Source organism: Nematolebias whitei, chromosome 17 (genome assembly GCF_014905685.2).
Source record: "Nematolebias whitei isolate Nwh7 chromosome 17, NemWhi1, whole genome shotgun sequence".
NCBI classification, from domain to species: domain Eukaryota; kingdom Metazoa; phylum Chordata; class Actinopteri; order Cyprinodontiformes; family Rivulidae; genus Nematolebias; species Nematolebias whitei.
In genome coordinates this window covers 21,302,579-21,326,157 of record NC_056514.1, presented here as the reverse complement: position 1 = coordinate 21,326,157, position 23,579 = coordinate 21,302,579, and the positions used below count along the sequence as shown (strand labels likewise).

Below are 23,579 nucleotides of genomic sequence, written 5' to 3'. Positions count from 1 at the left end.
CTCCTCACAGCCTCCCTTCTTCTCACGGCGCTGCGGTTCTCCTCCTCCTCCTGCTCCTGCTCCTACCACCCACAGCTCTCCTCCTCTCCATTTCTCCTCCCACCCACCCCCGACTCGCACAGTTTGCTCATGTCTGCGTAGCTCAGCGAAAATGTTGTGTGTTCAGAATGTATTTGTGCGTGTGTGTGTGTGTGTGTGAACCTCCTCATGAATATTCTGTTTTATCCGCTGGTGCTGTGACAATGACAGAGTTAATGACAGTGACAGATGTAGAGATCCCCCACCCCTCCTCCACAGCCCCTCTCTGCCTGTGTGTGTACGATTAGGCATGAACACAAGAATACATCAAATAAACTACACAGCTAATATCATAAATATCACCACTTTTCAAGGCACGGTTTCGCTGCTCCAAGAAATAAATCCCTGCAGCAACACAGCATGGTTTACAACACAGTGGTGCAGCGTACGCTTCTAAACTGAAATGATCCATCTTCCGTTGCAGGTGAGGAGGTACAGACCCTCGGCCTCCAGAGTCTGGCGACGTTGGCGGCGGCTCGAGCCTTGGAGATGGGTGGTGAGACTGTGGCGGATGTGGAGACCGACCGGCAGTGCCCCATTAAGAAGAGACTCAACCTGCGCAGGAAGTGCAGCTGGACACCTCGGCACGAGCCGGTGAGGCTTCGGCAAGCCTTCATTCTGAGCGTGCAGTCGAGCGTGAATCACCCAGGCTGAACTGTGGATCGCAGAAGTGTCGAACAAAAGAGCAGCACTTGATTTATGTTGTCAAAAACCAGAAATAAATCCCAAACAGAGCCCAGATATTCTGACATTTACACTTTTTAAACAAAGTATTTTCATTTATAGTTCATTTTTTAAACATAGAACAATAAAACAGTCCCCTTCCACACTGGATCAGTCAAAACCAAACAAACAAATTATACAGGCATTGACATGCTCTCAACAAACAATATAAATTCCGCCATGTGTCCCAGAACCTCTGCACAGAGCCCTTTAAGGTGTGGGTCTTTCCAGTTGCACAAAATTAGCCTCCTGGCCAGAAGAGAGCCAAAGGCAATCATATCCCTCTCGTATTTTCTGAAGGACGTGCCCAGAGGGACCACCCCTAACAGTGAAATAAGTGGTGATGGGTGAACAGTTTTACCACATATTCCAGAGAAAGTTTCAAAAATAGATTGTCAAAAGTGTGCAGTTTGGGACAGGTCCAGAATGTATGCAGGAGTGTAGCTGGAGGGTTTTTGCAACGATTGCATGCAGGGTCCAGATTGGCCTTGATCTTGGACAGCTTATCTTTAGACCAGTGCAGCCTGAGCACCACCTTGAATTGAATTACAGCATGTCTCACAGATTGAAGACGAGTAAATGTTCTTGATAATCCTTCTCCATATGGGTTCCTCCAAGTCTGCTTTCCATTTCAGTTTAAGGGAGTCCAAACTGGACTCATGAAGTGAGCAGTGTATACATTTTACTAAGGGCCCCCTTGGTATCACACCTGCACTCCTAAATCATAGCCACAAAATGTTTAGAGGGGACATTTACACTTTTTAATTTGAAATTTTACCTCCTTACTTCAGTCTGAGCAGCTGAACTACAAAGATGTCCCTGGATGTCATCAGATATGCAAAAGGAAATAAGAAAATTAAAATTTTCAGATATTTATCAGCTGTTTTGTAAATTAGTTTTATCCAATAATAAGTCATGACGTATAGCCAATATTTAGTTTCTTAGTTTCATTTAATTTATTTTGTTCATCCTTAGATATTTTGCTAAAACAGGGTTGACTCCAACAGTTGGTGTAACATCTGTGAGCACACAAACATGTGATGGAGATGACTCTCAGTCACTACCACACAAAATCTTTGCTCATTAGCTGTAAGACTGATTTAGAGCTATATTTTTGTTTGCTAAATATAATTGGCTGTACACACAACCCCCACCCCCCCCCAGCCGCCACCCCGCACACACACACACACACACACACACGTCACACACTGTAGCAGGCAATAATGAATACAATGAAAGAAGCATCAGAAATACTAAAATTTATGGAAATTGAAAGAACACATTTTGAAATTATTGAAATTGCTGTAAAATATAACTTTGGGTGTTTCTCATGATTTCCTGACTTTATCAGGGTTAAAATAAGTTTTTACAAGCAAGAGTTTGATTTAATGCAGAAACTGAATGTGCAGAAAAGGGCTAAACTTACCAAAATGATCTTACTTAGGTTGCACCTGTCAAAGAAGCACGTTTATTGTTCCAGTGTTGGTGCCATGTGTTTGTAATGCTTGTAAATATAGAAATATATCCATGAGAGTAGTGGCAGTTTTTTGTGTACATGAATAAATCTACATTTACGGAAGTTGTGGGTTTGATGACCATCTTCTGTGCTTGGAATCAAACCTGCAAGCTTTTGTTTTCAACACGCGGGACAAACTCTCCTCTTGCTGGTTACATATTCAGTGCCTGTTGAAGTGAAGTTTGTGCTCAGCATTTCAAATTCCTCTGCTTTGTGTGTGTGTGTGTGTGTGTCAGGTGTGCCCAGTGAAGGGCTCCATGGAGACGATGGGAGGGGAGGAGCTGTCCATGCGTGTCCAGCTGGCTGAGCTACAGCGCAGCTACAAAGAGAAACAGAGAGAGCTGGCCAAACTACAGAGGAAACACGACCACCAGTGAGCAGAGACAGCACACACACATGCACACCTCTTTATGTCTGGGATGAATTGTGGATTCCTGCACTTGTGCTTCCCCACCCCCCACCCCACCCCATATTGATGCAGTTTGACCTGTAGTCCACTTCTCTGACCGTCCTGACTGCATTTTTAATCTCATTCCCCCTCTTTTACTAGATAAATATATATTTTTTGTCTTCCTCTCTGCAGGAAAGACGAGACGTCTCGAAGCCCCGCTCGCAGGGGGCCTGGCCGCCCCCGCAAGCGCAAGTCCACCCCCGGCCCAGCTGCTGCAGAGAGCTCCAAAAGACTCAGGTCAGTGCTCTGATACTGCGTCGGTATAATCAGCGTGATTGGCAAGCCCAGCTCATTCATCCTGATTTCTGTTTGTGTTTTTCCTGAAAGGCACGGTTGATTTTCAAGAAGTTCTTCTTCAGCTGAATTGATTCAAATGCTCTATAGCTGATGATTTGCTTGATTGGGCTCTGAAAGGAGCTGCTCACACACACACGTTCACACACATAATGGGTTATGCGATGGAAGCTGTAAGATGGGTGTGATTTTTAATGAGAGAAGGTAATGGAGCTGAGGGCTTCATTAATCACCATTAATCACTTTTAATCATATTTATCACTTGTATTGATTGTGTCCTGATTCCATGTGAACCTCCAGCACATTTTAATGCAGCTGGACAAAGTCCTGATGTACAGTTATTACAGTGATAAATGACTCAACACTTCCCCCCACATGCCTCAACACACAACCATGCGTTATTTATTTAGCACCTTAGACATGCAAACTTTTAGCCTGACACAAACCACACACACACACACACACACACACGCTCACAGTGATAAATGTGTTTTCTCATGATGACCCACCTCTGTTAGCGTGTGCACCCCTCGCCTTGATAAAATGATTAGAGAAACTCAAGGTTTGTCACGGTGTCCATGATTAAAAGGAGCTGATGAAAATGACAATGAAAGGCTTTCGTTGTAATGTGATGGCACACACACACACACACACACACACACACACACACACACACACACACTGAATAGTTGTTTAATTAGTCGAGCTGGTTTTTACGTGCCTGAGCAACATTTCTGTTGTTATTAACATGCAACGCTTGATATGTTTACTTTTTCATCTTCTTCTGAGGGTTGGGGGCGAAATACTGCAGTAAAAACATGACAAATGAAGAGAGACAAGTATCTTCTAAATTCAAGGGATTGTTTCTCCTGATGGACGCATGGGCAGCGTGTGGCAAAAAATAACTTTGACTTATTTTTGGCAAGGCTTTTTCATCAATTCAATCATTCAGTAACTCAAAAATAGTTTTTTTTTTATTCAGTCAGCCACAGGATTATTGAAATTATAGTTTAACAATGGAAAAGGCAGTTACCTTGAGATATTAAACTTCATTACAAAACTTAAAGGTTGTAATCATAATGTAAAACACAAATAAATATAAACAACACTCTTGCCTTAAATGCACTCATGTTGTTGCAGTCCTGATTTTGGATCAGTCCTCATAACCATTGCATTAGTTTGCCTGTTATTATCACACTCACACCATTTTGGCCATTTGAAATCCTTCTTGTTTCCACATGGACTCTTAAGGAACTGTGATTGGACCGTGTATAAACACATGTGGGTTAAATTAAATGCTCATCCCAAACTATTAAAACTACATTTGCATTGATGAAGTAGAAGCTATTTGACTGTCATCATGGCTAAGAAGCGTTCTTTGAACGTGTGCAGCACAAAGCAGGCCGATTTGTCAGGTCTTGGTTCCCATAACTCCTTCTGAATGTTTGTAGCGCTATTTAAAAGACCCAACTAGTGTTTGATGGTAAAATGTATAAGTGACGTAGCCACACTGACCTTTGGCTGAGTGCTGTGCCATCAGTGTGAAAGCAAACACATAGGTCCTTATAATTACGTCATAGTTGGCTCAACAGTCCTTATAACCCCCAGAGAGTCCTTATAATTAGTCTGAAAGTACCTATAGTTAACATCTGCTTGTTTTGTCACCCGTGAAGTGATTGTCAGGTTTTATACAAATTACATATAGATTTTTAGCATGAGAAAATGTAGCAAGGAGTGTTTTTAATCCAGCTTGAAGGGATAGTTCAGATTTATGAGTAGCTAACTTACTTTATATCCCTCCTGCTGCCCTTGGGTCAAAATGACCCACAAAGCCTCCAGCTTAAAACTGGGGACTTATGGGTCGTTCTGACCCAAGAGCAGCAGGAGGGTTAGGTAAACAACACTCAGATCAAAAACCCGAGAGAAATTATATTTGGAGGAGTCAAGCTAAGAGCTAGTCAGATGGGTGGATTTCAGAGCAGAGATTACTCACCTGAAAATACTCTAACCTCTAAAATTTTGTAAAAGTTTGCTCAAACATATTTTCTAATCACCCGTTTTGCATCATAGAGTCATTTACATAGCCATCTGTAGTTATTAACGCTGAAAACTGGATGTGTTGGAACACTTTTTATTGCGGTAAAAAATGCACCACAAAATGCACCACACAGTGAAAGAAAGCCCTTTGATGCAAAAAATAATGTGGGGTTAAAATATATGAAACATCGTTCACTTACATTTTGGAGGAATGGCAGAAATCCACTCATGATTAGACTAATGGAAAACCTTTGTATTCAAACTGTCAATGCTTCTATCCCTGTCTCTTGCAGGTACGCTACTGAACAATAAAGTAAGACGTCCACCACATATTATAGTAAATCAAGGCCTGGCTTGACGTTAGCATTCCGGTTTGTTGCAAATGTTTTTCCCGCAAGTCAGTAAACCTCTAACATATCAAATCAAAAATGGAAAAAGACTTTGTCTAAACTTTTACCACAAAAAGAACCAATACCATTAGCAATACAGTAGCCCCTCATTTATCATGGGGGATCCGTACCCTGATAAGTGAAAAACTGCGAAGTAGGAATAGTAGTACAAGTAGTAAATAGTAGTTTATCTGAGTATATATATATATATATATATATATATATATATATATTTCAAGGTGTTTTATACCCTTCCCACACTCTTGCAATATTCTAAACAATGTTTCAAAAACACTAAAATAACACTGAATGTCATGATTCATCTCCGTGCCTCCTCTGCTCTTTGTCACCTGCAAGCACTCTTGGCCACGCCCACTTCTCCGTTCAGCACAGTGAACAGCTGATCAGCTGCAGCAGGAAGTTTATCCTGCAGTGTGGGCTGCACAATGGTGCAGCAGGTGCTAAATCATTTAAAATAATTTATTTTAAATAAAAATTCCATGCCGATCGTTCGACTCATCCATCATTCAGCCAGTTGGGTGTCATGTCCACTCTTATTCTGAAAAACCACAATAGAGCAAGGCCACGATAAACAAACTGTGAAGTAGCGAGGGACTACTGTAATGTCTTTTTAGCTGAAAAAGGAGTCCAAGACCAAAAGTATGAAGTACATTCATGCTAACTTACAGTCAGAACTGTCTCTCCACACCCGGGAAGAGAAATGCTGAGAGCCAAATCTCGCCTCTATGGGAATATAGGATTCACCTGCTTCAGACGCCAGCTGCTAACAGAGAATGGGCATACGAGTGTGTGTGTGTGCGTGTGTGTAGTTGCCTGTGGTGCAAGTCCATGCAGTGAAGGAAGGACAGAGGAAAAAAGAGAGGGAAGGAGTAGTGTTCAATAGAGGTTAGTGTTTATTGATCGAGCCCCGAAGCTCCGGTCAACGGACAGACTCCCTCGAGACTGCTTCATCTTTCTCTCCCCTCACCCCTCTCCCCCAAGCTGCTTCCCTCCTCTTGCTGTCTCCACCCTCCATAGTCCAGCATCCTCTTCTTCACACCACATAATTCTTGCCCTTTTACGTGATGAGTCAGATGGGTTTCATATTCACACGGCTGCTGAATATTTCTGTGTTTGCCGTCAAACTGCGCAGAGAATCTTTAAAACTTGCCTCTTTGTACCTCAGCAACGACATGAGACAATGAGAGAGGGAGGACTGTGAAACAATGAATGAACCAACCAGAGATAGGAGTGAACAGGAATGAAATAAGAGCAAAGAGGGGTGTGTGGCAGCCATTATTACTCATGAGAGAGAAGAAGAGCATGATCAGGTGGAGTTTGATATGTTTATGTATAACAAAAGTTTAGTTCTCAAATCTCCACGTTTTGTTTTTTCTTCCCAGGACTGGACTGAATTTACTGGAGAAAAAAAGCAGGAGTGCACTGTCCAATCACAACTTCAGCAGCCTCAGCGTAGCACAGGTCCGTTTTCCTTCGTCCACTCAAATAAACTGAGCTAGATGAATCGGGCAGTTCTTATGTGCATGTGCCAACCAGAACAGTAAATGTTTGCATCAACAGTATATTCAAAAGTACTTACTGCTCTGTATGTATGCACAGATGACTCATTGACTTTAATAATTGCTCACGGTTGTGAAAAACGTCTGTACAATAAAAATCAAGTACACAGGAGCACCAGCATTTAATCTTTAGCGTAGCAGTTCATATCCAAGCTTGCTACCAATTCCGATTTGTGGGAAGTGGTCCAAGTTGGCCCATGCGCATAAGCACTGCACGATTCATTTCTTTCTTTCTGCAATTTCTTCAATTACCACAAAGAATGGAGTCAGCAATGGGCAATTTGTTCATAGATGAAAGGTCACTGTAAGCACAATGGTCGTCCCAGCGTCCTGAGCTCCAGGTTGGCCAGACGGGCGACCCAACTAAAGCAGAAGGCTGTAGCCCAACGTGACGCACCGTCAGCAGGCATGTTGCACAGCAGTGAGGAAGACCCCTTCAAAAGCAGACAAGAGGAAAAAAGTGAGGACAGGGGAAACTCAGAAATTTGCCATCTAACATGTAGCATCCCAAAACTGACCAGCACCTTTGTTGTTAACTCATCAGGCTTGCAGCAGGACCAGGCAGACACTCAGACTGTGAAGAGGAAGAGAGGTCGAAAGCCCAAAGTACTGATGGGTCTCAACTCTAACAGAGATCTTCACAAGGACAGCCGAGACTCTGACAAACACAAAAGACGAGAGGAGAAGAGCTGCAGTGAGACTTCGGAGCATGGTGAGCCGCAACTTGGGTCAGACATATGGCTTTTCCAGTCATGTAATCTGGTTTATCTCAGTGCTAAATATCTTTAAATGGTTGAAATAAATAATAGATGAGAAAACTGGAAAACTATTCTTGCAAATAAAAGGTTTTTAACAAAACCTCCGTAGCTAGGCAGGCTTCATGGGTAGTTAATGGGCTTTGCTAATTTGCCTGAGGGGTTGATAAACATTGACCATTCAGTGCGAGATTTCGCTCTCAGAGTGCCAATTGTGTGCGCTTGCACGCGCACGTGAAACATCTGAGAGTGAGATGTCTGCCGTCATCAGGGGCCTCTTCTCACAGCTCGTCTGTCACAGTGTTAAAACCGTTAACGACTTGCCACAGGCACGCAGCACGGACGCCCCTGTACCCCCATAGGCCCACTGTAATGTGAGCCTGCACCAGACCCATCCAGAATGTCACACCACAATACTTTTCCACATCCCCCACCCACGTGAAAGTGTCCTCAGACAAGCTTGCTAGTTGACAGAACTGTTAAACTCATCCTGATTTTTACAAAACCACGAGAACTTCATCATAACTCTGCAGTGTGGCCTACCCTATGGTCTTGGCGGCCTGGATATGTAGCTGTGGAATATGTGTCTGTGCATCTAAAGCAAAGTGTTGACGACAATGTCATGTAAGTGACAAGAAGTGTCAACACCCAACACAAGCCCCCGAGTCAGCAGCACACAGCTGCCAATAAGTGCCTGTTTGTGTGTGCATGTAAAGCTGAACATGATCGTCAACATTTGCTTAAGAAATAGACTCAGCATGACCATGAAGCCATTAATGTTGGTTTGCTCCATGTGGGAAAATGTGCCAAAAAAAGTCTTACTTTTTAAAATCCCCAGGAAAATTATCTTTCTTGGTTGCTGTGATCGTGCAATTTTAGCCACTGGCTTCAAAGGGAGCTTGAAAGCTTTGCAGCCAACACATCTCATCAAGTGAGCCGCTGGCTGTTAACAGTGTTTACATGTAAATCACTTGAAGCAATCTGACGGATCACACTGATGTCTGGATTTCACAGAGGAGGAGGTTGGCAGCTACGATAGTGACGATGGAACAGGTGACATCAAGATTAGCTCATCCTCTAAAGAAGCATCTGCAAACCCTGCTGGGACTTTGTCCTTTTCATCTCAGTCTTCCAAGCTCCAAGCAAACCAAAAAGTCAAGACTAAGAGACCAGAACCTCTTGGTGAGAAGTTTTATGTTTTTCAGTTTGCCTCGACTTTATAAATAACCAAAGCTTTGGTAATTTTATTACCCTTCTTTATAACTGTTGTTAAAAGACTGCATTATTTATTGTTTTAGAACTTCAGTATTATTCTCTATGTTCTTGTATTGCATGATATTCATTTTAATTTTTGTATCACTTCTTTAAAACCATTAATCCCATATTATAATTTTTGCAACATACCATATCTTTAATTTGCACACTGTACTTTCTATACCTCCAGGGCAGGGAAGCTTGGCCTGCATCGAGCAGAGGAGAGCACCCAAGAGGCCAAACCACACCAACATGGAAAGGGGACATCCGGACCACCCAGGGGCCAACAGAGCGTCCATGCCCGGCTGGGGAATTTTACCAGTGGGCTGCAAGTTTGGGGACAGACATGGAAACCACCGAGCTTTGACAGAAGAAAAGCGAATAAGCAAGGACGGTGAAAGGAGGATCTCTACAGGACAGGGCCTCAGAGGAAAGGTAAGACAAAGGCTAAATCCCATTCCTTAGATTTACCCCTATCATTTGGCTTTTATTTTGATGTCACAAGGGCTAGTGGTTAAAAAATGTCACTACAAAATGGGACACCCTTTCAAGAAATGCTACAATGTCAAAAGTTGCTGTATGTTTGTAACTAATTCTGCAGCTTGCAACACTATTTTTATTCTTGTTAAAGAAGACCAAATGCCACATCAAATGTACTACATCGAAAACAACCAAATGAGATATTACAACGGTTATTGTTACAATTACCATATTTTTCAGACTATAAGGCACACCAGATTATAAGACGCATTAAGCCAAACTAAACAGTCAGATAAGTCAAACTTTATTCAACTCATTCACAGTAACTCTCAACATTGTTCAGTTGTACCACATAAAACCAGTTCAAGGTCAGTAAGCACAACCAGAATTAATACATAAGATGCACTGGATTATAAGGCTCACTGTCGATTTTTGAGAAAATTAAAGGATTTTAAGTGCGCCTTACAGTCCAAAAAATACAGTAAGTATTTTTGATGGAGAAGGCGAATGCTATTTTTATACATGTTGAAGGAAGATTGAAAATGACACAAAACGTAATATATCAAAATACATTAAACTAGACATTGTGGTTGCTGTAAAAATAAAACATCATAACAGAGAAATTGATATTGCCCATACAGTGGTATAACATACTAATATTTGAAACTCGAACACATCATAAATTGTTGCAGTTGGACAAAACATATATTTTTAGCTTTTTGTGAAATTATTATTATTTTTTGAATAAATAAACTGTTCGGTCAGAATTTGTATTTTGTCTGTATAATTGAACATGTAATAAAAAGGTTATATTTTATAGAAACATTGATTTTACTCTAAAGAAAATATTGTACCAGCTTTGTATTGAAAAATGAATGCAGCTTTTTTATAGCACCTTGCTTAATAATAATGAAGTTGAACCACAGGCTGATGTGAAGGTGCACCCTTGAAACTTTGTTCTGTTTTTCTTCCTTTTGCACATTTTGGTTAGAAAGATAAGCAAGAAAAATATTTTACCAGAAGGACATCATGCGTTAAAGCCTTAGGCACCATAAACACTCCTCAAGGGTTAAACATAAACTTCAAAAAAGCAGAATCTAGAAGGATAATGGGAGATAAGACTGCTGCTGATTGAAGTTTTGTGAAAAGGTTACATACTGATATCATAAATATTACTGCTGTCAAAAAGGTGTGAGGATGGTAAATTGCATTACTTTTGAAAATTGATAACGAGCAAACACAGGCATGCGTTTTCTTGTGTGTTACATCGTTGACAGTGGCAGAGGTTATGATCACACAGACTGTAGGAAAAAAAAAAACGTGACTCATACAAGGTTACTCCCTTCGGCCTTCTGTTGAATATCAATAAACACTGAAAAGAAAGAAGCTCACAGGAATTTTGAAAAGTGAAATGTTTAAAAGAAAGCCACACCCTGCCAGGAAGCTTGAGCAAATTAACAGTGACAGCACCTTCCAATGACTTCTATTCCTTCTTTATGAGGAGATGCTTAACATCAGCAGTGAATTCCTCACTTTGTCAAGTGAAGGAGTGTGTTTGTATGAAAGCTGGTCGTTTTACGCAGATGACAGACCGCTTTATCTGTTCAAGCAGCCAGAGGCAAGATACCAAGGATTACTTAAATGTGAAAAGCCCCGAGGTTGTTATTATCATTGAGTCATCATGAGGGGAATGTCCAAAACGCATAACTGCAAACCAAACAGAGGAATATTAAAATGTATCATTGGAAAATAACAACTACACACCCATATCACACACACACGCACACACCGGTACTAACGTGAAATACCATCCCTGCCCTCTGGTATTGAAACTTCTGTCACTAAAATATATGGTGCTGTGATATGGAAAACTCCAACACACACACTTTGCTTCTCCACGTTGACTATCGTGGACTTTTCTGTGGCAAAACCAAGTGCAAGCAGGAACCTGTTGAGTGAGCTAGCTTTCCATCATCACTCATTTGTCAACTTTAGATAGACCAGCTTAAACCAGTCTGGAAATGGTGTGTGTGTGAGAATGTCCACCTGAAATGAAGCATCCTCTTGAGCAATAAACTGAAATCTAGTCTGCTCAGGTGCTGTGGTTATTACTGACTGTGACCTCAAACCTTTAAGTAAAAAAAAAACAAAAAAACCCTGCTACAGGCCTAATTGAAGCATCGTATTACGGCTGGTGTTGGTGCCAGCGGCAGCATCTCACTGATGCGTTCACCACATTAGTCAAATCAGACGCAGACATGCTCGATTCGCCGCCAGCAGCTCCCGTTTCTGTTGATTCCTCTGCGGATTCAGTGAAGCCATATCTGCTTTCCGCCTGCTGATGTCACTTCCTGTTTTCCCATCAGGATAAGGGCCACGCTGTGAGCCGACTCCTGCAGAGCTTTGCGGCTGATGACGGCTTTCGTTTGGATGAAGAGAGCAGTTTTTCTGAGGGGGAGGATGAGGAGGAGGAGGAGGGGGAGGAAGAAGGAGACGAGGAAGGGGAGAAGGAAAAGTCATCCCACCTTCCTCCTAACATGCCTTCCAGAATACCTGGTGAGCTTAAACGCATGCAAGTCTGAAACTGTTCCTCTCTCACAGATGTTCCTGCCTTTTACTTTACAACTGCACAACACTGCCAGAACTCATGCTCATGTTGTTATTTTCTTCTCCAGCCAACTTTACATCTCACACTTCCTCCGTAGCTCTGCCAAACTGTGTGCTGAGTAAAGAGATGTTGGTAGATGGGCTGAAGATCCTGATCTCCAAAGAGGATGAGCTGCTCTATGCTGCATGTGTTCAAAGTCTGGACCTGCCTGACATGTAGGACCCCACTCTCCCATATTTCCTTCACAGACACAAAAACCTATATAGGAAACCAGTATAGGAATTATTAACCAGTATAGGAATTATTTACTATGAATCGTTTGACAGATTGCCTTCTTTACTGAAGGGCACAGCAAATGAAGCCATTTTGGACAACTTAGTAAACATTTTTAATTAACAAGCTCTGAAGTACCATATACCATATTTTCCGTCGTACACGTTGCACTGCCCTATAAGTCGCATCAGTCCATATTTGTCCAATAAAGTGGAAAAAACTCCATAAATACAGTATGTCGCTTCGCCGTATAGGTCGCATTTATTATGTGTCGCCGCTGACAACCCAGAAATGTGGGTCAGTGTTGTGCCAAAAATTGATGGGCTGCCAAATGGTGGATGCGGGAGCATGCACGGGAGGACTATAACAAGAATTTAACAAGATTAACACTTAAAAACAATTATTTGTTTGCTCGAAATTATAGCAAATGTGTGTCTCAGTCTATCCTTTGCCTAATAAATGCACTTTGACGGTCAAAGCAGCTGAATTTCAAAAATAGTTTTGCTGCTTCTGTGCTCCTGGGAGGAAAAAAGAGGAGGAACGCGGCTCGTCTATTCAAAATTTCACAAGAAAAGCACCTAGACAATTATGTGTTTGTTGAGATTATAGCAACGGTGTGTCTCAATTTAACTTTTACTTAAAAAATGCAATTTAATGGTCAAATTAGCTGCATTTCGCCGTGGCGGTGCAGCTGGTTTGATGGTCGTTCCAAGCAGCGAGCAGAACGAAGGTGGGGAGACTGTGGCAAGCCGCTTATATCATTAAAAGCTGGCGAAGATTCTCAGTCATCCAGGACATGGTAAATTCAAAAAGTTCAAGAAAAAAAAACAATAAAGTATAAAGTGTATTAAATAAAGTCCAGTTGTTTTTATCTTGAACTTTTTTGAATTTGTCATTATAGCCACGTTTTCCTGTTACATGATACAACGGCATGCCATACATGCATACATTTTGTTTTTTTAACAGTGCCTGTAACACGGCTGGTAAAAAAAAAAAATACAGCAGCCTACCAGGAATTCATTGATCGCTATCTTCATCGTCCTCCTGTGCACTAAAACCACTAAAGTCGTCTTCTTCGGTGTCAGAATTGAACAGCCTCAGAAAAACTTTATCACACACGTCCTCAGTTTTTCTTTCATTGTCGCTCTCAACGTCACTTTTGTCTGGAGACAAACTCGCAATTTGATTTGATTTACGATTCACACTTATTTTGAGTGGCTGCAAAATACTTAGTTGTAGCCCCACAAACTTTGTTTCCCCCTTCCTGGGGCCGCAACGGGGAGTGGGGGAGAGTGGATCAGTTAAACCAAGTTTCATTCTAATGTGACCTGTTTGGTACTTTCATTGTTCAGATTTATTAATTTTTTACCTTTATTTATAGTAGTCTCATTGAGTCATGAGGACCAACCCCCCAAGAGAGACGTGTATTAGGCAGCTATGTGAGCGCCCAGGTGTGACAAGGCTAAATATTTTGGCAGCATGAAGCTCGTTAGCCCATCCAAAAAAATATATAATTTTTTTTTAATCAGTAAATTAGCCGCAGCATTGTATAAGCCACGGTGTTCAGTGTGTGAAAAAAGTTGCAGCTTATAGTCCAGAAATTACGGTATATACTATTTTGAGGATGGAGCCCAGGAATGTAAGGTAAAATGTAACAACAAACTTGTGTTATTAACACGAGATGAAATTTAGAATAAGTTAGGTATTGAGTAATATTTGAGAAGTGTAGAGGACTTCAGCAGACAAATTATCAACCAGCAGGTAAAAAAAGAAAGGGCTCATGACACAACTCTTTCCATCCTAAAAAAATAGCCAACAGAATCTGCTAAAAGATGTTTTTATTACCAGGTAAATAATGAATAAAATGAGTGATTTGTGTGAGTTGTACAAATGTATCCATGTTTATCTTCTCAGATTCAGTGTTGTCATTGAAGGGGAACGAGGGAATCGCCCCAGGATCTACTCGTTGGAGCAGCTACTACAAGAAGCTGTAAGTTGGATTCTAACAGTTATTTTGTATTCTGCACTTTTTTTGTTGCTTTATGTTTATTTGTAAAATTTGGGACCTTTTTGCTCCAGGTGTTGGATGTCCGACCGCAGACTGAAGCCATCCTGACTGCAGGAACGAGAGTGTGTGCCTACTGGAGTGAGCGGTCTCGCTGTCTTTACCCTGGCTACGTCCAGCGTGGTGAGCTAAATGTTTAACAACTTTTCCCTGCACTGACACACCGCTTATTTCCCAGATACTCATGATTCCTGTGTTGCACCTTAGGTAGCCCAGGTGAAGAGGAAAAGGAGGGTGGTGTGATGGTGGAGTTTGATGATGGAGACAGAGGAAGAATCTCTCTTGTGAACATCAGACTTTTGCCTCCTGGGTACCAAATTCATTGTGAGTAAGGCTTTGTAAAGATTCACAGAACAACAGTACATGTATTTAACTGAACCATCATGGTATGGACGTTCGGCACAAGTACAATGAAGTACACAACAAATACATTAGTCACAGGTGATCACCACTCATATGTAAAAGCGGGTACTCTTTTTATGTAGCTATATTTTGCTAATGGCCACAACAGAAAAGAAGTAGAGGAAGATACTATTAAAAGCACTCTACTTCAAAGCAAAGCAAGAATGTCAGGTTCAGAATAACACAGAGAAGTCTAAAGACCTTCCTTTTTGTTTCAAATCATCTGTGTGATAAATGTTTCCTGGTCATGATCTGTTGCTGCAGTGGAGAGAGATGAAAAGTACTGTATGGCAAACAGTTAAATTATATAATGTGCACTTTGACCTGTCTAATTGTAATAATAATACGCCTAATATAAACTTTTTTACACTAACGCTGAGAAGATTTTAGCCTTTTTATTTTATTTATTTTGCGTTTTAACATTATAAGATGTTATTTAATCCTGAATTGCCTTTTACTTATCAAGTCCAGTTCAAATTCTTTGAAACAACACACTGTTGTTGTTCTTGACCCTTAAGGGAGATACTTTTTTGGTACTCATCCAATTTCTTTGAATAATGGACTATAGGATAGAGTTGCATTCGGGCCCAAATAATCCGACACGACCCGGTCCCAGCCCGTAGCCATCATTTCTGAACCCCACTCGACTCTACGAATTAGCAGTAATTACAAGTACAAACCCGACCCCCTCCCCCGACATTAATTAAGCTTTCATTGCTTAAATATGTAGTTATTAACGATCGGCGGATGCGTGCGGCTGAGTAAAGGGAGCAGAAGATCAGAGCTGAGGGGGTCTTTGTCCTTTCATGGCCGTCAAAGCGCATTAAATCCCTGCTTCTGTCTGCATTCTGCATTATTCGGACACGGGCCCTGCTCTGACATGTCTGCGAGGATATTTTGTGAAGTCACTTATTTGTGTCATTGGCCGTGTGTGTTCGCTGAGTGCAGCGGCTGCATGAACGTCCATTTGGGCTGATGGATCGCTGGCAGTAGTCAATCTGAAGCTTAATTGAACTTTTTTACCTCTTTCAAGGCCAGTCAGCACGTGGTCAAATGGCCGCGTTTGGTTAGTGTTGGTATGGCAAGCCATGTTGCCATAAAATTGGATTGTCAGCTGCACACATCCGCTGACACAATCAAAAGCCCGACACCGACCCGCACCTTAAGCACATTATTATGGCCTGGCCATAATCTGGGTCGGCCGGGGCTGGACTCCAGGTTCGGGTTAGAAATGACAACTCTACTATAGGACATGGTTCACTAATCAAATGGGAAAAAAATCAGTAAAACGTGACTTTTTATATTTTATTTGAAAGTGAAGACACCAAGGTACATACCAGACTGTAACCTAGCGTACTGTTACACTCCAACAAATGAATTAAATAATTGAAACACCTATACAAAATAATTTTTTTACATTAGGTGCCGAACCTTCTCCAGCTCTGCTGATCTCTCCCGGTCGTCGGGGTCGACGAAGCTCTACTGTGGAGAAGAAAGAAACACCTACAGAGAAACCAGCCAACGAGGAAGCAGGAGGGAAGCCCCAGGAAAAAAGGCCAGGTACTGAGAAGGGAATGTTTGTAGCAAATGTAGCTGTAAATGATAAAAAACAAAACTGTAAGAATGAACTATTCGGTATGCATTTAAAGGCAGTTTGACCATTAATGAGTAAAGAGCAACAAACTAGTGATTCTAACATCAACTTACATTTGGTGGTAACAGGTATGACAATGTTTATGATATTTACTTGTCCTCTCCGTTCACATGACTCAGACTATTTGCATCCCATACTTTAAAGCCAATGTGTTGGTATGCTCAAATAAAATTGTAAAGTCAAGAGCAACTGCTGCAAAGATACAGCTATAATCCACCATTTCTTATGTTGCACTAGGCTTGAGAACCAGCCTTTGGAACTATTTTAATGGCAAAGCAGCCATGACGTATTCTGAACAGAACCAAACTTCATTGACAGAACATTTTCAGGAGCTCATTAGGCAGATTTGTAGATTTCAATATGTACGAAACATTAGGTACATTCTAACCAGCACATGATTTTTGACAAATACTGGTTTACCTCCAACATACATTTGTACGTATGGATGTCAAGCCGCCAGGCTTACCCTAGAACAAGATCTAATTTACAGTCTGTCTGTCAAGTAGATGCCTTCAAACCACAGGTGAAGATTGAGCAGGTATATGAACTGAAAGACTCGTAAATTATATGCTTTGTTTGCCACATTTTATTGACCTTTTTAAAAAAAAAAACATTAATCATAGTTTTATGGAGTCTCATACACTTGCTTTGTGAAGTTGTAGGCAATTTACATTTAACTCATCCTTAAGTCAAAGTGACAATAAACTTGTGTAGTGAGACGGGTGTAACAGGTTTGTTGTTTTCTGAGTAATGGGTATGTCGAAACCAGATGAAGATCAAAGAGGTAAAGATTAGGTTTCACCCAAGTTCTTAGTTTCATGAATAATCAGAATTTGCTTTTATGTCCGTTAAGATTCTTTTAATGATAACTCCTGTTTTTTGTGTTTTTTTTATTTATTTTTTATAGTTGGTAGACCGAAGAAAATCTATTCCATGCCAAAGACAACTAGCACTTCAACTTCAGTAACAGAAACTGTAACAAAAGGCAACACTTCTTTAATGAACTGGTCCATGCCCAGGAAGAGACCACCAGTTGACTTCTTCCTCTTCAATGGGACATCTCGCAAGGCTCAAAAGAAAATAAGAGAGCGGGACTTTGGTTTGTTTCATCGGCCTGCCTTGCACTCTCTGGCACCGCCAACCCCTATTAAAAGCATTTTCGGCACTCCTTTTGAGGTTGACTCATTCAGTAGCATTGCTAATGGCTACTCTACCTTTGGATATGGTGGAACCTCTGGAACAGGTAGACCAGTTACCATGGCTTCCATGGGGCTCCAGGACTCATCTTGTTCCTCATCTGTCACCATGGCTACGGCAGCTGGAGGCCGTAAGCCTGTGAGTGAGCGTGACAGGAAGCACTTCTTAGTGAAGCTGGACCACGAAGGAGTGACTTCTCCCAAAACAAAAAATGGCAAAGCTTTACTACGACTTGGAGGTTCTGGAGGGAGAGGAGTAAAAAGCCATGCCTCTGCAGCGGCACCACTACGATACGTCCACCCTTCACTGATGGTCAAAGCTGCCACAAAGGAAGGAGGAGACAGGGACAGCGTTCAGTCTGACGCACTTCTAAAAGGCGTTCCATCCTTGAGAAAGGATGTTATTCCTGCTAGTCATGGAGTAAAAGGTGGGGATTACAGTATAGACTACCCCAGTGATTGCCCTAGCTCTTACTCTGAGCTGGAAGAGGACGATGAAGATGATGGCCAAGAAGCTGAAGCACGAAGAAGAAGAGTAGCTGTCTCATCCCATCGTGGTGGACGATTTCTATCCCGTCCTTCCATCTGCTTTTCCTCATCATCCTCTTCCTCTTCCTCCTCTGGCTCCATTTCATCCTCATCCCTCTGTTCCTCAGACAATGACTCTTCTTACTCCTCTGATGAAGAGTCTTCATCTGTGCTGTTGCGAAGAGCACTTCTCCAGCAGGACAAACAGAAAAACAAGTCGAGTATGAACTCTGACATCAGGAGCCCTGACCCCACTACCTCTACTTCAGTTCCAGCTAACGAGTATGCGACCAAAGCTGGCATAGCCATGGGAGGGTCAAAGGTGAGGACAGACAGAGCCGAAGACAGGAAGGAGTACATCTGTAAAGGATCTCTGGTGGCTAACAGCAGTGCAGCTAAGACGCAGCTGAAAAGGAAAGAAAGTATTTCTTACAATCACCATCAAAGCCAAAGCTGTCCTGTGGGCCAGCAGCAGAAACCCGCCTCCAAGGACCCAGCAATGACTAAAAAACAACGAATGTCTTCACCTGAATCTCTTCCCAAAATGACCTCCCTGCTGCCTGGACGTCATCTCTGGAAATGGTCTGGCAACCCTACACAGGTAGGACACTTTGGGTTGTATTTTGCCATTTTCTGTGTGTTTAATTTTAAGAGATGTTCATTGGACAGTTTATGTTAAAGTTATGAGTTGGTCTTGCAGTGTTGCTCCTTCATGATAGACATTAATGATGGAATGGAATGATGAAATGCTTGGTCTCCTCACTCTTTGGTGCACACTGACAACCAAGTTTACTCTCTGGGTTCATGTTTGAACTCATCTTGATTATTAAATCAGAAAACTGAGGGAAGAAAAACAAAAGTTTGAACAAGTGCCACCACTTTTTATTATTATTTCATATTTACAATTTTTAGGTTTCACAAATGACAGCTTACAACAAAACTGACATCACAGAATCATTCGTAGAAAATTCTGTTGTTTTGGCCAGCCAAGCAAATTTAGCTGAATACAGCACCTCAGGCTGAGGAAGTCTCTTGGATGAGAGACGAAACGTTTCTACATTTTTTTGCTTTGTTTTTTGTGTTTATGTTTTCTTGTTTTTTGAATGTCGAGAGGACCAGATTGAACTTTTTTGGATTTTTCTACCTGGATTATTGAGCACGTATCAGGATACAAGCAAATTTACCGTATTTTTCGCCCTATAAATTACTTTTTTTTTTTTTGCATAATTTGCAAGCCCTGCGACTTATATGCCAAAGCAAATTATTTATGGATTTTTTCCCCATATTTATAAACCAATTTTTGGCTGAGATGACTTTTCATTCATTCTGACTAAAAATATTGAACATTACCATTTTCTGCCGCTAGATGGCACTCAAGTAGTGTGGCATGCCATTGTGTCATGTAATAGGCAAAAGTGGCTATTAATGACATAATCGGCTTGCCATAGTTTGCCACCATCATTTTGCTCACATGGAGCAACCGTCAAATTAGCTTCATTTTGTTGCGCTGCCCCAGCAAAATGCAACTAATTTGACCATTAAGTCCTTTTATTAAGTAAAACACCTGGGTGTATCCCAGGTGCGAGGCGTTAAATGCAGAGAGCCAATTTCGTCTTTGTATGGAACATACAATGATCAATGATGACAGCACATAGTACTTTATTATTTATTATTATTAAAAGTTCAACTGAGACATCTTTGCTATAATGTTGAGCAAGCAAATAATTGTTTTAGGTGTTTATCTTGTTAAATTTCGAAGAAATGCGCAGTGACTTGTCCCTTTGCGCGTTCCTACTTCCGTGTATCGGCCTTTGAAATACAACTAATTTGACTATCAAAGTGCATTTATTAAGCAAAAGTTAGACTTAGACACACTTTTACTATAAATTCGAAAAAATACGGTAACAAAATCTGGGTCAATGGCCTTTTCAAAAATGTTTGTCAGAAAAATTAAATTGTAAAAAACTTTCACACAAATAAATATCTGCCCTAAAATAATCACGTCTGACCCTCACCAAAGCAAGCAACTTTGCATATTTATTCTCAAAAAGCAGTTTTGAATTAGAAATGTTATAAAAAAAAATCTTGGATTATACAAATTGCCAAATGGTCTACAACCATGGTTAAATGCTAAAATAACCCAAGAAGTGAAATAACCTCCTTATACTGAATGAATCAACTATCCATCCATCCATTATCTGTACCCGCTTCTTCCTTTTTGGGTCGTGGGGGTTGATGAATAAACTAAAATGTTTTTTTGTTTGTTTTTTTGGCAGAGGAGAGGTCTGAAGGGTAAAGCTCGTAAACTTTTCTACAAGGCCATCGTGCGGGGCAAGGAGATGGTGCGTGTTGGTGACTGTGCTGTGTTCCTGTCACCTGGGCGGCCCCAGCTGCCCTATGTGGGCAGAGTGGAGAGCCTCTGGGAGTCATGGAGCTCCAGCATGGTGGTCAGGGTCAAGTGGTTTTACCACCCGGAGGAGACTCGTTTAGGGAAGAGACACCATGATGGCAAGGTATGGTCAGGAAGTGCTTGTATTGATCTTCCAAATACAGATCAGGAAAGTCAGTCTAAGAGGCTTCTGGGTTTTAAAAAAAATCCACACTGCATAGGAAATGATGCATTTTACATTGCTACTAACAGTTTAATGGGAAAGAATGGAAATTCTGACACTTTGAGAAACCTTTAATTTGCCAAATATACTTCTATCCAACAGCATTCTGTTTTCCACATTTGTAGATGAATTATAAATGGAGTGTTTTGATTTTTGAACATGGTTACCACATTTCTCTCCATCTTTGTCCCTTAGAATGCCTTGTACCAGTCGAGCCACGAGGATGAGAACGACGTGCAGACCATCTCCCATCGCTGTCAGGTGGTCAGTAAGGCTGAGTATGACCACCTGACGAGCGACCACAAACCAGGCAGCACTTCCAATGACTTGTTCTACTTGGCCGGAACCTATGAACCAACGACAGGCCAGCTGATCAGCGCAGACGGCATGGTCATCATGTCCTAGCACCATGGGCTAGAGGGGAAACCAAAATATTGACCTGATCACTTGAGGTCTAGGATGGTCCTTTAATGGAGGGTTGTAGACAGAGGCAAATCAAAAACAAACAATTTTAACTCAATCGATTTGCCGCGACAGAAGAAGGATCTAGCCTCTTGAATAAAGCCTTACAATAATGGCACTTAAAGGAGTCCTGTTTGTACTGAAGGAAATGCTGGCCTGTGCCAGATTTATCCTTTGAAGGAGGTGTGAACGGAGGCTCCTTGTCACATGGAGAGTATTCAGCCGTCCCTGTGACTATAACTGCAACATGAATACTGCAACACAAGAAGAGAAACCAAGAACATGAGCACTTTGGAGTTTAATAGTTTGAATGTTTTTTTGAAGGGAGAGCAACACACTTGGCTTTCTGAAACAAAGACAGAGAGCAGGAGAGACTAACTGGTAAGGAGAGACTTGTTGTAAACCACACTGGTTTGGATAGATGTACCGGTAATGGTCTTATACTTTTAGTCTGACTGAGATTGGGAGATCCCCTGATAGGACCAACAAACACTGTAGTTTGGACTTAAAATGCATCTATGTGTGTTTTCAGAGTGAATGGGATGAACCTGCTTAATGAGCTCTAAGTAAATAGTGCTTTAACATGTGTGTTTGTGCAGACTGTGCACACGTGTGCGCTCATCAACTTAAGACATCATGTCACGATACAGCATGGGTATGTTCCTGACACTCTTCTATTAACCAGTCCAGTACTTAACGTGTAGTTTTTAGCCATTGTGACTGAAACGCAGAACGTTTTTCTCCTTCTAAGCCATACACATCAATACCTCTCTCTCTCGTATCCTCTTGTCCAGGTGCGAAGACACATGTACAGGCAGTGTTTACGTGTGGGTGTGTGTATGTGTGGGTGAGTGTATGTGTGGGTGAGTGTGTGTATGTGCTTTGTACAGCATTTAGTGTAGAATGACACATTGTAAATATTATACATATCTATTTGTTTTTATTTCTTAAAAAAATTTTTTTTCAAAGAAGATTATTTTATTTTATGTTTTTTTAGGACAGGCAGGGGGTTGGGGCTCTTGCAGAGGTAGAATAAGAGGTTATGTTTCATTCTCTCTCAATGCACTGAATAGAATTTAAAGTTTGGTCAAACTCTGCGACTGATGTGATGACTTTGCGGTTGTAAACGTTAGTCTAGGCAAAAGCTAAATACGTAGAAATGGTTTTTGGGGTATGTTTTTCTACGGAAATCTGAAAAAATATTGTGTTCAGTCCTTTATTGTTTATTGTATTTTATTTTGTTGGGTTTAGAATGTGCATTTCCTGTCTTTTTTTTTTTTTTTTTAACAAATACTGGAAAAGCAAGCTTGAGTTTCTGCTTCATCCTAAAATAATCTAACTGTTGAGGGTGAAGAATAAGTCTTTTATTTATCTGTTTTTGTCTGTATTCCTATAAAAAAAATGTAGATATTTATCTGGCAACAAAAATAAACATACCAAAGCACCTGCTAGTTTACGCTAAACCACATTAGATGGGGGGAGGGAAGTGAAAAATTATGAAAGATTTTCAATCAAATCTGAATCCGGGACCCCTGCAATCACAGAGGTATTTGGTAGCGCTCCTCTTGTCCGCTCATGTTTATCCAGCGTTGCTATGATGGCCTCCAAGAAACGTTGCAGCAACATTGTCTACACGCTGCCCAGCTGATGCACTTGAGGTCTCTATGGCAACCAGAACAGCATCACGTGACTGTGAAGGACAATCAGAGCCAATCAATGGGACAATGCTGAGAGACAAAAAAAAAAAAAAAAAACAAGATAAAAGGATCAAATCACAAAATATGCTTCTTGTCACTTTTATTCATGCTTTGCCAAAAAAAAAAACTGTTTATTGTTTTTAATGTTTATCATCTTCTTGTTTATGCAAGCCAAGGATGACCGTCTGTTCAGTATACATGATGTACAGGAGAAAGAACATGGATGCCTTTTTTTTGTTGTTGCTTTTTTTAGGACTTTGACTGACTTTTAACAGCATCGTAGCAGTTACACTGCAAAGCAAAAGCTTTAAATGGAATCTAATGTGAAACTCCATTTTGAAACATTACTTTTATGGGTCTTTAAATGATTTTTTTAAAAGCTGTATTTTCTTTAAGAAACACTGGATTCCGTTTTGAACATCACATTTCAACAGGGGTAACATCGTTGTGTGTTTTAGACCCACTGGAACCTGCTTTGTATGGTTAAAATAGCCTACTAAAATATATTATGTAATTTCAGTCATT

The 23,579-nt window shown here is 41.0% G+C and overlaps 1 protein-coding gene across 2 annotated transcripts in view; it reads left to right on the top strand.

The window, feature by feature from the left end:
* Positions 1-22,167, top strand: part of bahcc1b (BAH domain and coiled-coil containing 1b) — an 83,577-nt gene extending 61,410 nt beyond the window's left edge. For both annotated transcript variants that reach the window (XM_037691346.1, XM_037691347.1), the window contains exons 12-28: positions 503-672; positions 2,554-2,690; positions 2,901-3,005; positions 6,892-6,970; positions 7,360-7,528; positions 7,613-7,780; positions 8,838-9,005; positions 9,268-9,512; positions 11,924-12,113; positions 12,263-12,380; positions 14,353-14,428; positions 14,518-14,626; positions 14,711-14,827; positions 16,328-16,465; positions 17,467-18,884; positions 20,560-20,796; positions 21,091-22,167. In XM_037691346.1, the coding sequence (XP_037547274.1) occupies positions 503-672; positions 2,554-2,690; positions 2,901-3,005; positions 6,892-6,970; positions 7,360-7,528; positions 7,613-7,780; positions 8,838-9,005; positions 9,268-9,512; positions 11,924-12,113; positions 12,263-12,380; positions 14,353-14,428; positions 14,518-14,626; positions 14,711-14,827; positions 16,328-16,465; positions 17,467-18,884; positions 20,560-20,796; positions 21,091-21,300 (3,854 nt within the window). In that variant the 3' untranslated portion in view covers positions 21,301-22,167. The remainder of the gene's footprint in view (positions 1-502; positions 673-2,553; positions 2,691-2,900; positions 3,006-6,891; positions 6,971-7,359; positions 7,529-7,612; positions 7,781-8,837; positions 9,006-9,267; positions 9,513-11,923; positions 12,114-12,262; positions 12,381-14,352; positions 14,429-14,517; positions 14,627-14,710; positions 14,828-16,327; positions 16,466-17,466; positions 18,885-20,559; positions 20,797-21,090) is intronic.
* Positions 22,168-23,579: the final 1,412 nt, after the last annotated feature.